This window comes from Mobula hypostoma, chromosome 18 (genome assembly GCF_963921235.1).
Source record: "Mobula hypostoma chromosome 18, sMobHyp1.1, whole genome shotgun sequence".
NCBI lineage: Eukaryota > Metazoa > Chordata > Chondrichthyes > Myliobatiformes > Myliobatidae > Mobula > Mobula hypostoma.
Window position 1 is genome coordinate 6,235,949 of NC_086114.1, and position 13,748 is coordinate 6,249,696.

Sequence of the window (13,748 nt, forward strand, 5' to 3'; positions counted from 1 at the left end):
GAGTTGGAACATCTACTGTGTGCCTGGGGACCTGGGATCCTTGCAATCTCCAGGCACAGAGCTCGGAAAGAGCGACGTAACAGATTTTTAACATTGTAATCCAACGAGTTGTTTGTTATGTCTCCCGGCTTGCTGGAAAATGGAATGGAGTTACCTCTTTCTCCCTGACAAGGAGAGAGACAGCCTGCAGCATGTTGAATTATTGGGTGAACAACATAGTCTTTGGGGTAACTGCAAGTCTGTGTCTTTGCTATTGCTTTGCTCACGCTTGAGGGCTGGTAGGGGGTGCGCTTTATTTTTGCCGGTGGGGGGAAGGGGATTGTTGCTCGCTGCCACTTATGCGCGGGAGGGAGGGGAACTGGGGGGGTACTTTTGGGTTCTAACATTTAACTGTCATTCATTCTTTGGGGCACTCTGTTTTTGTAGATGGTTGCGAAGAAAAAACATTTCAGGATGTATATTGTATACATTTCTCTGACATTAAATGAACCTTTGGTACCATTCACAGTCAGCAGAGGTTGGAATGATAGTTTTAAACAGTGCTGTAACCTCCACAGCATATGCATCTCTGGTGAAGTGGCCAGTGCAGACAGCAAGGCAGCCCAGGATATTCCTGAAACACTGAAGGCCACGATTGAAAAGGACAATTATCCTTTGTCTTCAGTATGGATGAAACAAGCCTATTTTGGAAAAGAATGCCTTCTCGTACTTTCATCTTACCAGAAGAGAAATGAGCATCTGGATTCAAGGCTGCTAAGGACCAATTAACTCTCTTGCTAGGAAGCAATGCAAAAGGTGACTTTAAGTTAAAGCCTATGATTGTGTATCTCTCTGACCACGAGCAACAAAAGGCATTTTAAAGTCTATCAGTGATTTGGAAATCAAACAAGAAAGTCTGGGTGATGATTGATGTTTTCCAAAATTGGTTTGTTTCACATTTTTGTCCAGCAGTGAAGTGGTATTGTGAAGAACATGACCTTAAACCTAAAGCGTTATTGGTGCTCGGTAATGCCCCAGGCCACCCTGAGAATCTTGGCATGCTTTGGACCTGCGTTCCTGTAGAAGTGGTTTACCTTCCATCCAACACCACTTCATTATTCCAACCAATGGATCAAGGAGTAATATTGAATTTTAAAGCCTACCACCTTCGTCACACATTCAAGCACCTTGTAGAGGAAAACCGTCAAGGCTAACAATCCTCAGGCAATTTTGGAAAATCTACATAATCATGAAAGCTGGAGACAATATCAAAGCAGCTTGGGATGGAGTAACTTCAAACTGCATGAATGGAGCGTGGAGGAAGCTACGAGCAGAAGCACACACCGACATCCTAGGGTTTCAGGCGGAACCAGTCATCCAGAACATCGCTGAACTGGCCAATGAAGTGGGATTAGAGAATGCTAGTGATGGCAGTGTTGTTGCATTCTCATGGTGAGAGTCTGAATAATGAAGAGCTTCGAGAATTGGCAGAGCAATACATCCTGAGTGAATCTGAGGACACGGATTGAGAAGAGGAAAGACCAGCAAGAAAACTCACCACAGAATTCCTCAGCACTGGCATTACCACGATCACATAAATTATGACCTTGAATGGGAGTGAAGGAATAAAGCAGTTCTCCATACGATTGCCTGCTACCAAGAACTGCTTCATGAGTGGAAACTTAAGAAAAGACAGTCAAATCTCGACGCCTACTTGAAGAAGAAGCCAAAGTTAGAGGACTCGCAGCCTCCCGATGCTGCAGTTTCCTCCCACATTCCAAAGACGTAAGGGTTAGTAAGCTGTTGGTATGCTATACTGGCACCAGAGTGTGGCGAAACTTGTGGGTTGCCCCAGCACATCCTGCGTTGGTCACTAATGCAAATGATACATTTTACTGTGTGTTTTGATGTATGTGTGATAAATAAATCTGATCTTTATGCCTGCAGATAAGGTGGAGGTGACCCACTGCATGCATTCCGTGTGTCCCCACATGGCCTTCGAGGAGAGTTTCAGGATGAGGTCAATATGGATGTAGGATGTAGGAAGTTTCCAAGTCAGGGTGGTGTTTGTCTTGAGGGTCAATGGCACTATAATACCGTTTTGCTAACTGCTAGACTACCGTGCTGCCTCAAGGATATACAATGGACGTAATCAAGATACGCTTTTTAGTTGGGGAAGATGTAACTAAAACGTATTTAACATTTAAACACATCATGATGGTTGCACACATTAATCAAAATTCAGGACACTTGAGATTAAACCTAGATCATTTTATAATAGAACACAAGATGACCTACTTCTCCCAACAAAGTCTTTTCAATTCTTCCTTTCACCAGTCGAGCAAAGTCAGCATCGTCGTCTTGATCAAGATGTGCTGTGATAATCGGGGTGCTGCAAACAGAGTGAAACCATAATCAGTCACACACTGATAGAAAAAAATGGTTGATAAGCTTTAAGTGACTGACGTGGAGCTGCTACAACACAGGAAGTGGATCATTTAGCCGAAAAGATTAGTGCTAGCATCCAGCACCACAATCACAACAGTCTTCCTCACCTCTGAGGTGCCAATCCAAATCTCCTTTGAAATCCCTCACTGACCACCCCGACAGGTAGTGAGTTCCAGATCTTAATTATACTCAGCAGACAAATTTTTCTTGCACTCTTTTAGGTAAAATAAAACGGTGGCCTTTGGTCCTTGAACCATCCACAAATGGAACACTTGCCTCCATTTACGCTACTTTAATGCTTTTATTTAAAGATTCAGCACGTAAATGGCCCTTCTGGCTAAGTGAACCCATGCCGCCCAATTGCACTCGTGACCAATTAGTCTGCAGACTGGTACGCCCTGGAGCGTGGGAGGAAACCAGAGCACCCAGAAGAAACCCATTGGCGTTGTAATAGCTATGCTATTGTGCTGGCCCCATAAAGGTTAGCTTTATTTGTGACATGTATGTTGAAACAAACAGCATATCCACAAATGATCTAACCCAACCCATATGTCTTAGAATTTGTAGGAAACTGGCTCATCTGGAGGAAATGGGGAGAACATACAAACTCTTTACACACAATGCTGGGAATTGAACCCCGATTGCCGGCGTTGTGATAGCATTATGCCAACCTTTACTTTACCATGCCAGAAGAGGAAGAGATTAATGCTTTTCTCTCAATCTCCTTTGCTCCAACTAGGATATCCCCCAGTCTCTCTAGTTTAACCCAAAGCTGAACATCCTCAGCACATGAACAGCAGTAGTAAATCTTTTGTAGGACCTTTAATAAAATCATAACCTCCTTCCAGTGAGGTAACCAGAAATGGGACTTACAAGTAGCTCTGATCAATATTTCTTACAAATTTATCTCTGAGTCTGAATCACAGGATTAGTTACGCTGTATTTAACTCCTTCCAAATGTGCCTTTCTATCTTTCAAACACATATCGACATAAATCCCTCTGTTGCTGCTCTCTACCATCCAGTTAATAATGCCTCTCTTGTTCTTTCTGGTTTCCTCCCACATTCTAAGACATACGAGTTACAGTTAGGTAAGTTATGGGCATGTTATATTAGCGTTGGAAGCGACAATAGCAGGCTGCCCCGAGCACGATCCTCTTGACTGTGTGGTCATTGATGCAATGATGCATTTCACTGTATATTTTGATGTAAATGTGACAAAAATGTTAGTCAGGTAATTAAAGTACTGGAACAATCCATAATTGCATTGAATCTGAGAAACTGATTATCACAACAACAGATGTGGTTTGGGAAATTTCAGCATCTATTGATGAATCTGGAAAAGGTATGAAAAGCAGGCACCGACTTAAAGTTTATAAGCTCTTGGTTGCTATAAAAAGCACATTTGGTGTTTCAGGAATCAATCTATGACAAAGACGTTCCAGCATCCCCTTTGTTCATCACTTTATTAGCATTTCCTAGCTTCCCTTTGTTCCTCAGTAACAGAGTTGTGGCAAAATATGCACACAGAAAAGAACGGACATGAAAATAAAAACTTAATTCCTAACTCAATGCGTAACAGGTTATTCCAAAAGAGAGCCAGTGGATACTGGAATTTACAAACTCTCGTACGCAAGCTGCTTTCACATTAGAACTACAAATCACAAAGTGATCCAGCAAAAGCTTCCTTCTGAAAAGCATTGTATGGTTATTAAAACAAAAACTTCACACCACCTTAAATATTACCTCAGGCAGTCAATCTGATCAACCATTCTAGTTAGACCACCTCCTCAACCCCTCTATCTATTACCTTAGTCATTGTACTGTAAACACTTTAAACCAGATTTTATAATACTGTTTACATTTTAAACATATGCTGGTATTCAAATATCTGTACTTTAACTTTTAATTTTATTTTTTGTAGATTTCTTTATTCTTTATAATTGTTGAATATTGTTTGTTGCTGCATGTCGTACTGACACACCACAGCAAATTCCTAGTTAAAGATATGTTGACCCTTGAAAAAAAGGCGGGGTAATGGAACTGTATGTGAACTTACCTTATAGATTTTGATGCATTGATGATTTCCTTTATTCTGGGTACACCCAGAGTGATGTTCATGGAAGCAACACCAGCAAAATGGAAGGTCTTCAATGTCATCTGTGTGCCCGGCTCTCCTATACTTTGTGCACACAAAGCACCGACAGCAGAACCAGGCTCCATCTGAGCTCTTCAGCAGAGAAACAGGAAAAACATCAGGAAAAACCACACTTCCTACATCAATGAATTTTAATTTAAGAGATTAAATGCGTGGCAAAGTACCAATAAGTTATTCAGACCATAAAGACAAAGGAGCAGAATTAGGCCATTCCACCAGCCAGAACATCCTTATACCTGAAAAGAAACCATCTAATAGGCTCACTACACATCCAATCCACTCCCTTCACAGGTTCGCCAACTAACTCAGGGATCTCTGAATGTGTCATAAGACAGAAAGTCAAAGGAGCAGAATTAGGCCACTCAGCTCATCGAGTCTTCTCTGCCATTCCATCATGGCTGATAGATTTTTCTCCACCCCGGAATGCCTTTCTCCTGTCTTCTCCAAAGTCTGAGAGTATAAAGTGGTATTTCTGTTCATTCTGCTGATGTAGACTCAACATAGACACTCTCCACTCTATCTAGGCCTTTCAATATTCAGTTGGATTCAATGATACCCTACCCCTGCCACATTCTTCTAAGCTCCAGCAAGTACAGGCCCAGAGCCATCAAATGTTCCTCATGTGTTAACCTTTCATTTCCTGGATAACTTTCGTGAACCTCCACAGATGCCAGCACATCCTTTCTGAGATATGGGGCCCAAAACTGCTCACAATACTCCAAGTGTGGTTTAACCAAAGCCTTATAAAGACCATGACCTTAAGGGGAAAAAAATACCAAAACGAGAAATCAGTGTTGATGCCATCGGGATGGAGGCTACTTAGACAGAATATGAGGTGTTGTTCTTCCACCTTGAGAGTGGCAAAAGAGGAGGGCTTGGACCACCAAGTCAGAACAGGAATGGAGACAGGAATTAAAATGGTTGGCCACTGGGAAATTCTGCTTTTGGCTGATGGTGCAGAGGTGTTCAACAAATCCTTTCTTAGATCCTTTCAAAAATACTCACAAAACTTCAAATGAACACAACTTTAGAATTGCAACATAAGGATTCAGAAAGTGAAGAAGGTCATTCACTCCCCAAGCTGCTCAGTAATTAGATATCATGGAAGATCCCTTATCTCAACACCATTTTCCTGCCCGACCTTTATACTCCTTCATTCATTTGGTTTCCAGATTTTGGTATAAAATGCAACCAAAAACTGAATTTCACAATCCTTCGGATAAAAATTTCAGAGATGCACCATCTTCTGAGTGCAGGAATTTCTCATCATTTCAGTCAATAATGGCCAAGCCCATAACTTGTCTGTGACCCCTGGCTCAGGACTCTTTATCCAAGGGAAACATCGTCCCCCACACCCACCCTCCTGGGGCCTTTGGACATGGAGAAAAAGTACCCTATAACTGGGAATCTAGGACCAGAGGGCACAGCCTCAGAATACAAGGACATCCCTTTAGAAAAGAGGTGAGGAGTGTTGTGTTTGTTATTGAGGGGTAGCTCAGAGCTCACCAGGATGCCAGCATGCACAATACTCACCTGAACTTTATTGATAATCCTGCTTGTACAATGTGTGAACTCCTCCTATGTGGTTGTGGCTAACAGAGCGGCATAGAAATAACACTATTAACTACCACTACAAGGAGGAATTTGCTTCACCTAAGGGTGGTGAATCTATCAAATCCATTGCCACAAATGGCTGTGGAGGCCAAGTCTTTGGGTATCTTTAAAGTGGAGGTTGAAGTGTTCTTGTTTAGTAAAAGTGTCAAAGGTTACAAGGAAACAGAAGGAGCACGGGGTTGAGAGGGATAATAAATCAGCCACGATGGAATGGTGGAGCAGACCCAATGGGCCAAATGGCCTAATTCTGCTTCTATGTCTTATGGACCTCTAGATCTTTCGTATGAGTACTTTCCCCAAAGTTCATCTTACTGAAGCTGTGTTTATCCAAAAAGAATGAAAAACTGAGGTTGTAATTAGACTGAAGTTTTACTGTTCAAGGTTTTCTGAGGACAGTGTATAATGATGGGGTTTGATTGGCGGTAAATTGATTCATACCCGTCTCACTGAATTAAAGTGACAGTCATTTTAGATATAAATCAGAAGTTATTTGAAAGAACCATCCAAGCAGTCACACATTTCTGCTCTTTTACTACAGCTCAATACATTTCCCTTTCAAATGCTTATTCAATCAACATTTGAAATGACAACTGAATCCAATTCCACCATCCTTTCAATACAGGATCATGGACAACACACCATGTGAATAAAATACACTTTCTGCTTGTTATTTTTGATCTTCTTTTTGGCAATAAAGTATGACTATGACTACATCTGTGCTCTGCGTTTAACCTTTTCAGGATTTTGAACACTTATCAAATCTTGCTTCAGTCTGCTCTGCTTAAGGACCAATGGAGATCAGTCTTTGTTTTTATACAAAGTTTTCCATCACTAGTTATTTTGAGATTTAAAATTAAATCTGCCTCCACCATGCATTCAGTTTATTGAAGACAATAACTTGCTGCCATTCAACACAAAACAAAAAGTTATTTTTAAAAGGCAGGACTGTGCCAACATCATAATTTGGCAGGCAATGTAAAGTAAATTCATTATCTAAATACATATATGTTAACATGTAATACTCTGAGATTCAATTTCTTTTGGGCACTCACAGTGAGTACAAAGAAACAATAGATTCAATGAAAAACTGCACACAAGACGGACAAACAAACCAATGTTCAAAAGACAACAAACTGTACAGATATGAAAAGAAAAAATTATTATTAATAATAAAAATAAATAAACAATAAATATCGAGAGCATGAGATGAAGTGAGTCCATAGTTTGCGGGAACAGTTCAGTATTGGGGTAAATGAATTTGAATGTAGTTATTCCCTGTGGTTCAAAAAGCATGATGGTTGAGGGGTAATAACTGTTCCTGAACCTAGTGGTGTGGATCCTGAGGCTCCTGCACCTTCTTCCACATGAGAACAGCACACTTTGTAGATGTGCTCAATGGTGGGAGGTGGACTATAAATTATGAAGGTTCTTGCTCCATCTGCTGGTGTCTATCCAAGTTGCATTTATCTCTAAGAACATCATGATGCAAACAGCCTGTATATTTACATTTAATTCAGAAATGCACGGATTTAAACTTTGGATTTCTAAGGGTATTTTCCATTTAGGAGACTTACTTGATGAAGGAACGATGATGTCTTTTAGTCAAATAGTACAGAAATTCAACATACCCAGCAAGGATCTTTTTTGTTTCTTTCAGATAAGAGATTATATACAGAAAAAAAAACATCATTGTAAACTGATTTCTATAATTCTGACATAGAAAAGAGGGTGTTTTTGTTCTAAGGGTGACGTCTCCATCAGTACTTTTACAGCATCCTGAGGGAATGTTCTTGTGGAGAGGCTGAGCAGCTGGGAAGGGTCTGGGAAGGAGAGCTGGGGGTAGAAATTACAGCTGAAACATATCTGCGATAATGCAAAGAAAATTTCATTTTGTAATAGAACAAAAGTATTGCAACTCAAAATTTTGCATAGAGCCCATCTGACTCCAGATCGTCTCTCGAAATTTAAGACGGGGGTTTCTCCAATGTGTTCTAAATGTAAAGGAAATACTGGAACTCTCACCCATTGTTTTTGGACTTGCCCCAAACTTCAGGCATACTGGAGTGATATTTTGGGTGAAATGGAAAAGATTCTGAAGATGGAGCTTGAACTGGACCCAGTGTCTTTTCTCTTAGGCCTACCCAGCAGTCGTATTATTAATGCACGTCAGAAAAAACTTTTTAATATCCTGACTTTTTGTGCGAGGAAGAAATACATGCCTAAGACTGAAAGCTTATACAAAGGCCCTTGGTTCTGACCCTAGATGACTTCATTACATGTTCATGGTTTATGCTTAAGTATCAAGGAAGTGCCATACTGCTTAAGGTATCATCTTTTGGATAGCAGATTAAACCAAGACATTGTCTACTCTTTCAGCCAATGACAGATTCCATGGTTCTATTTGTATAGGAGCAGGAAGACTCCCCCCTCCCAATGGTGCTTGGTTTACAACTTATAGTTATTCAATCAATATTATTAACATAATTTAGACACTCATCTCCACTTATTTTGATCTTTATGGACACTGTTCCCTACGTTACACTTTCAAACAACTTGATTTCTCTAAAGCACATTGGGACTGAGACTAGGTAAGGTAACATTTAAAGGCAATACAGACACAAAATGCTGCTGGAACTCAGCAGGTCAGACAGCATCTATGGAGGAGGATGAACAGTTGGCATTTTGTGTGAGACCCTTCATCAGGACTTAATACAAAAGATTCTACAGATGCTGGAAGAACTCAGCAAGTCAGGCAGTCTCTATGGAGCGGAGTCAATAGTCAACATTTTGGGCCAAGACCCTTCATCGGGACTACACACAGTTCATTCCCTCCATAGATGCTGCCTGACTTGTTGAGTTCCTTCAGCATACTGTGTGTGTTGCTCAAGATTTCCAATATCTGCAGAATCTCATGTTTTAACATTTAAAGACATTTTCTCTCTTCCTCTCTATGTTTACTCATTAGATAGGATTAAATCTGAACATAGTTTATAAGAATGCTGACAAATAAATTCCACATGACAGCCATATGCATTAAATATATCAGCATCATTGGGGATATGACAATGCAGATTTGGCATTGAGGTTGCATCAAACTTCAAACATGCCTCTTCTCAAGCAAGACGTTGATTAGAAAGAAAACACTTCAATCTGATAGCTGTACAAACCAAGTTTTAAAACTTGTATCAAAATTTTCAAGCAAAATATTTTCATCACTCATTGCTTTCATTAGATGCTTTACTCTTAATTCCTAACTCTGACCACTTTCAAAACTAAAAATTCTGAAATGTGAGAACTTTTTTTGAGAAATACTACATTAAGCCAGAAAAAGAAAATACATTGCTTGACAAAATGTACTTCAGAATTAGTATTTTAGCTCAAAGTTACAAATGTTCCCCAAATAAAGTGTAGTAACGATAACATATGATTTTACCCAAAGAATACATTGTTGGAAAGAAACTACTTTTTGATTGGAATGCTGAAAATCAATGACAATTTACACCTAAAACAGAACAGCAGATATCTCACCTCATGTACTTGTCCCTGCAGGTTTCTAGAAATTTGTTTATTTGTGTAGGTGTTATTCTGTCCAATTGATACAGAACTCTAGGCTAAAGAAATGAGATGTTAGTAACCAAAAGGCTTTTCTTTAACAGCAATCCCACAGAATGTAAAGTAAATACATTTATGTAAGTTTATTGATTATGCAGCCATAAGTCATATGAGCATTTGAATTCAATAGATTAAAAGATCAAATCTTCTTCCACTTTGCATATTGACAAACCTATTCCAGACATTAGAGAACAGTACCTCAGTGGTTCCATTGTCATTAATGCCGTATTTATCTCTTGTTTTCTTGATTTTATCAGAAAAATCCTTAAGAAAATTTCTGATTGCCTGAAAAAAAATATAGAAAGCAGAATAGATTCAACTTTAAATATTTTGCAAGAAATCCAATTATTTATTATTGATGCAGAGATGAATAACAATCTCTTATTCACTGATAATGTCATAGATCTATAATATAGTTTGTCAGGTGTAGGAATTTTGTTTCATACACGCACAAAAGGAGATTAGATAGAAGAATAGAGGCTAGTCCCAGAAATTCAAACCAGTTATTGTAAAGGTGATGTACATTTAGAGCAAACCATAGAGGATGCTTTATTGCTCATTCACATATCAAATTAATTGGCATTTCATGTACAAAAGATGCATCATAATTACTCATCCAATGTCACAACTAAGTTATTTCAAAGCACCATGCGGAGTCAAGACATTCATGCACCTCCCACTTTTCACTGCACCTGAATCAAATCCCGGCTTTTATTCATTCTAACATACCATTCTGATGAGTAATACTTAACATTAAGATTTGAGGAAACCAGTAACTGGGTGAACAATGAGAGAGAACTTGTTGCACAGCATGAATTGTCCACGAGCTGTATGATTAAACATTTGTAACAGAACCTCCTTGCCATTTTGTATGATCATGTTACCCACTCCTCACTAGAACATATAATATACAGCATAGTACAGGCCCGTCGGCCCATAATGTGGTGTCAAATCTTTAACCTGATCCAAGGGTGAGAGGAGGGAGAAACACAAGATGATAGGTGAAACCGGGAGGAGAAGGGGTGAAGAAAAGCACTGGGAAGTTGATTGGTGAACGAGATACAGGGCTGGAGAAGTGGGGATCTAACAGAAGAATCAGAGGCCATAGAAGAAAGAAAAGGGGGTGTGTGCGGGGAGAGGAGCACCAGAGGGAAGCGATGGGCAGGCAGGATAAGGTGACAGAGGGAAAAGGGGATGGGGAATGGTGAAGGTGGGTCCATTATTGGAAGTTCGAGAAATCAATGTTAACGCCATCAGGTTGGAGGCTACCCAGACGGAATACAAAGTGTTGTTCCTTCAACCTGCACCTGCACAAAATTCTCCACAACTTCCATCATTTCCAATGGCCTCATTATGACAGTAGAGGAGGCCATGGATAGACATATTGGAATGGGAATGGGAGTGGAATTAAAATGGATGGCCACTGGGAGATCCCACTTTTCCTGGTAGGTGCTTGGCGAAGCAGTCTCCCAATCTACATTGGGTCACAGCAATATACAGGAGGCCACACCAGGAGCATCGGACACAGTATATGATCCCAACAGACCCACAAGTGAAGTGTTGCTTCACCTGGAAGAACTGTTTGAGGTCATGACTGGAAGTGAGGGAGGAGGTGTAGGGGCAGGGTAGCACTTACTCCCCTTGGAAGGATAAGTGCCAAGAGAGAGACCAGTGGGGAGGGACGAATGGACAAGGGATTTGTGTGGGGAGTGATCACTGTGGAAAAGAGAAAGTGGGGTGGGGGTGGGGGAGAGAACCTGCTTGGTGGTGGGATCCCGTTGAAGATAGTGGAAGTTGTGGTGAATTATGTGCTGGATGTAGAGGCTGGTGGGGCGGTAGGTGAGGACAAGAGAAACTCTATCCCTGGTAGGGTGTGGGAGGATGGGGTGAGAACAGACATGTGTGAAATGGAAGAGATGCCGTTGAGGGCAGTGTTGATGGTGAAGGAAGGGAACTCTCTTTCTTTGAAGGAGGAGGACATCTCCTTGGGTAGCTGGATATCAACATTATCCAAATTTTAACAAGATTAAAGATCAGCTTTATTTATCACATGTACATCAAAACATACAGTGAAATTGTCGTTTGCATCAATGACCAACACAGTCCGAGGATGTGCTGGGGGAAGCTCACAAGTGTCATATTTCTGGTCGTATTGAAGGACATAAAAACTCAAAAAATATTTTTAAAAATTTAATAACATTTAGCTGAGCCCAATTCATTAAGCAAAAAAATTAACCTAACATTCTCCCTTATATTCTTCTCCATTCCGACAAACACCAGGCAACGATTATACTAGTGCTTAAGAGTAGTGCGAGCTGCCTTAATGACTATCACCCAGTAGCACTCACACCTATGGTGATGAAATGCCTTGAGAGGTTGGTCGTGGCTAGAATCAACTCCTGCCTATGCAAGGACCTGGACCCACTGCAATTTGCCTATTACCACAATAGTCTACATCAGATGCAATCTCAATGGCTCTTCACATGGCTTTAGACCACCTCAACAACACAAACACCAATGATCTCTTACCAGCTCTTCCTTCAGTTAGTCCTGACGAAGGGTCTCAGCCCGAAACCTCGACTGTACCTTTTCCTAGAGATGCTGCCTGGCCTGCTGCGTTCACCAGCAACTTTGATATGTGTTGCTTGAATTTCCAGCATCTGCAGAATTCCTCGTGTTTGCGTATATCAGGATGCTGTTTATCGACTATAGCTCAGCATTTAATACCATCATTCACACAATCCTGATTGAGAGGTTGCAGAACCTGGGCCTCTGTACCTTCCTCTGCAATTGGATCCTCCACTTCCTAACCAGAAGACCACAATCTGTGTGAATTGGTGATAACATATTCTTCTCACTGACGATCAACACTGGCGCACCTCAGAGGTGTGTGCTTAGCCCACTGTTTTACTCCGTGCATACACATGACTTGTGGCTAGGCATTGCCCAAATACCATCTATAAATTTGCTAATAATACAACCATTGTTGGTAGAATCTAAGATGGTGACAAAAGGGAGTACAAGAGCGAGATTAGATTAGATTACGAGGACACGCAGTCCTCTTTTATTGTCATTTAGTAATACATGCATTAAGAAATGATACAATGTTCCTCCAGAATGATATCACAGAAACACAAATCAAGACTGAAAAACTGACAAAAACCACATAATTATAACATATACTTACAACAGTGCAAAGCAATACCGTAACTTGATAAAGAACAGACCATGGGCACGGTAAAAAGTCTCAAAGTCTCTCAAAAGTGCCATCATCTCACGCAGACAGTAGAAGGAAGAAAAAAAACTCTCCCTGCCATGAACCTCCAGCGCTGCAAACTTGCCGACACAGCACCCTGGAAGCACCCGACCACAGCCGACTCTTCAGTCCGTCTGAAAACTTCGAGCCTCCGACCAGCCCTCCGACACCAAGCACCATCACTGCCGAGTGCTTCGACTCAGGCCCTGGCAACAGGCAATAGGCAAAGCCGAGGATTTGGGGCCTTCCCCTCCGGAGATTCTTGATCGCACAGTAGCAGCGGCAGCAAAGCAGGCATTTCAGAACTTTCTCCAGATGTTCCTCCGTGCTTCTCATGTCTGTTTCCATCAAATCAGGATTGTCCACGGCCCCTACTTAACAAATACGATATCATTTCGGAGCTGCCACGCGCGCTGCGTCACGCCATCTTCTCCTCCCCTCCTGTTAGATATGCCAAATAGTGGAGTGGTGTCGCAGTAACAACCTGGCACTCAACGTCGATAAGACGAAAGAGCTGAATGTGGACTTCAGGAAGGGCAAGACGAAGGGACACATACCAATCCTCATGGAGGGATCAGAAGTGGAGAGAGTGAGCAGCTTCAAGTTCCTGTTTGCCAAGATCACAGAGGATCTAACCTGGTCTCAACATATCGATGTAGTTATAAAGAAGGCAAGACAGCGA

General features: G+C 41.1%; 1 protein-coding gene across 2 annotated transcripts in view; it reads right to left on the reverse strand.

Annotated features, from left to right (window-relative positions):
* Positions 1-13,748, reverse strand: part of polr3a (polymerase (RNA) III (DNA directed) polypeptide A) — a 95,718-nt gene that overhangs the window by 14,822 nt on the left and 67,148 nt on the right. For both annotated transcript variants that reach the window (XM_063070386.1, XM_063070385.1), the window contains 4 exons: positions 10,009-10,095; positions 9,727-9,809; positions 4,486-4,656; positions 2,278-2,371 (listed from right to left, as the gene is read on the reverse strand). In XM_063070386.1, the coding sequence (XP_062926456.1) occupies positions 2,278-2,371; positions 4,486-4,656; positions 9,727-9,809; positions 10,009-10,095 (435 nt within the window). The remainder of the gene's footprint in view (positions 1-2,277; positions 2,372-4,485; positions 4,657-9,726; positions 9,810-10,008; positions 10,096-13,748) is intronic.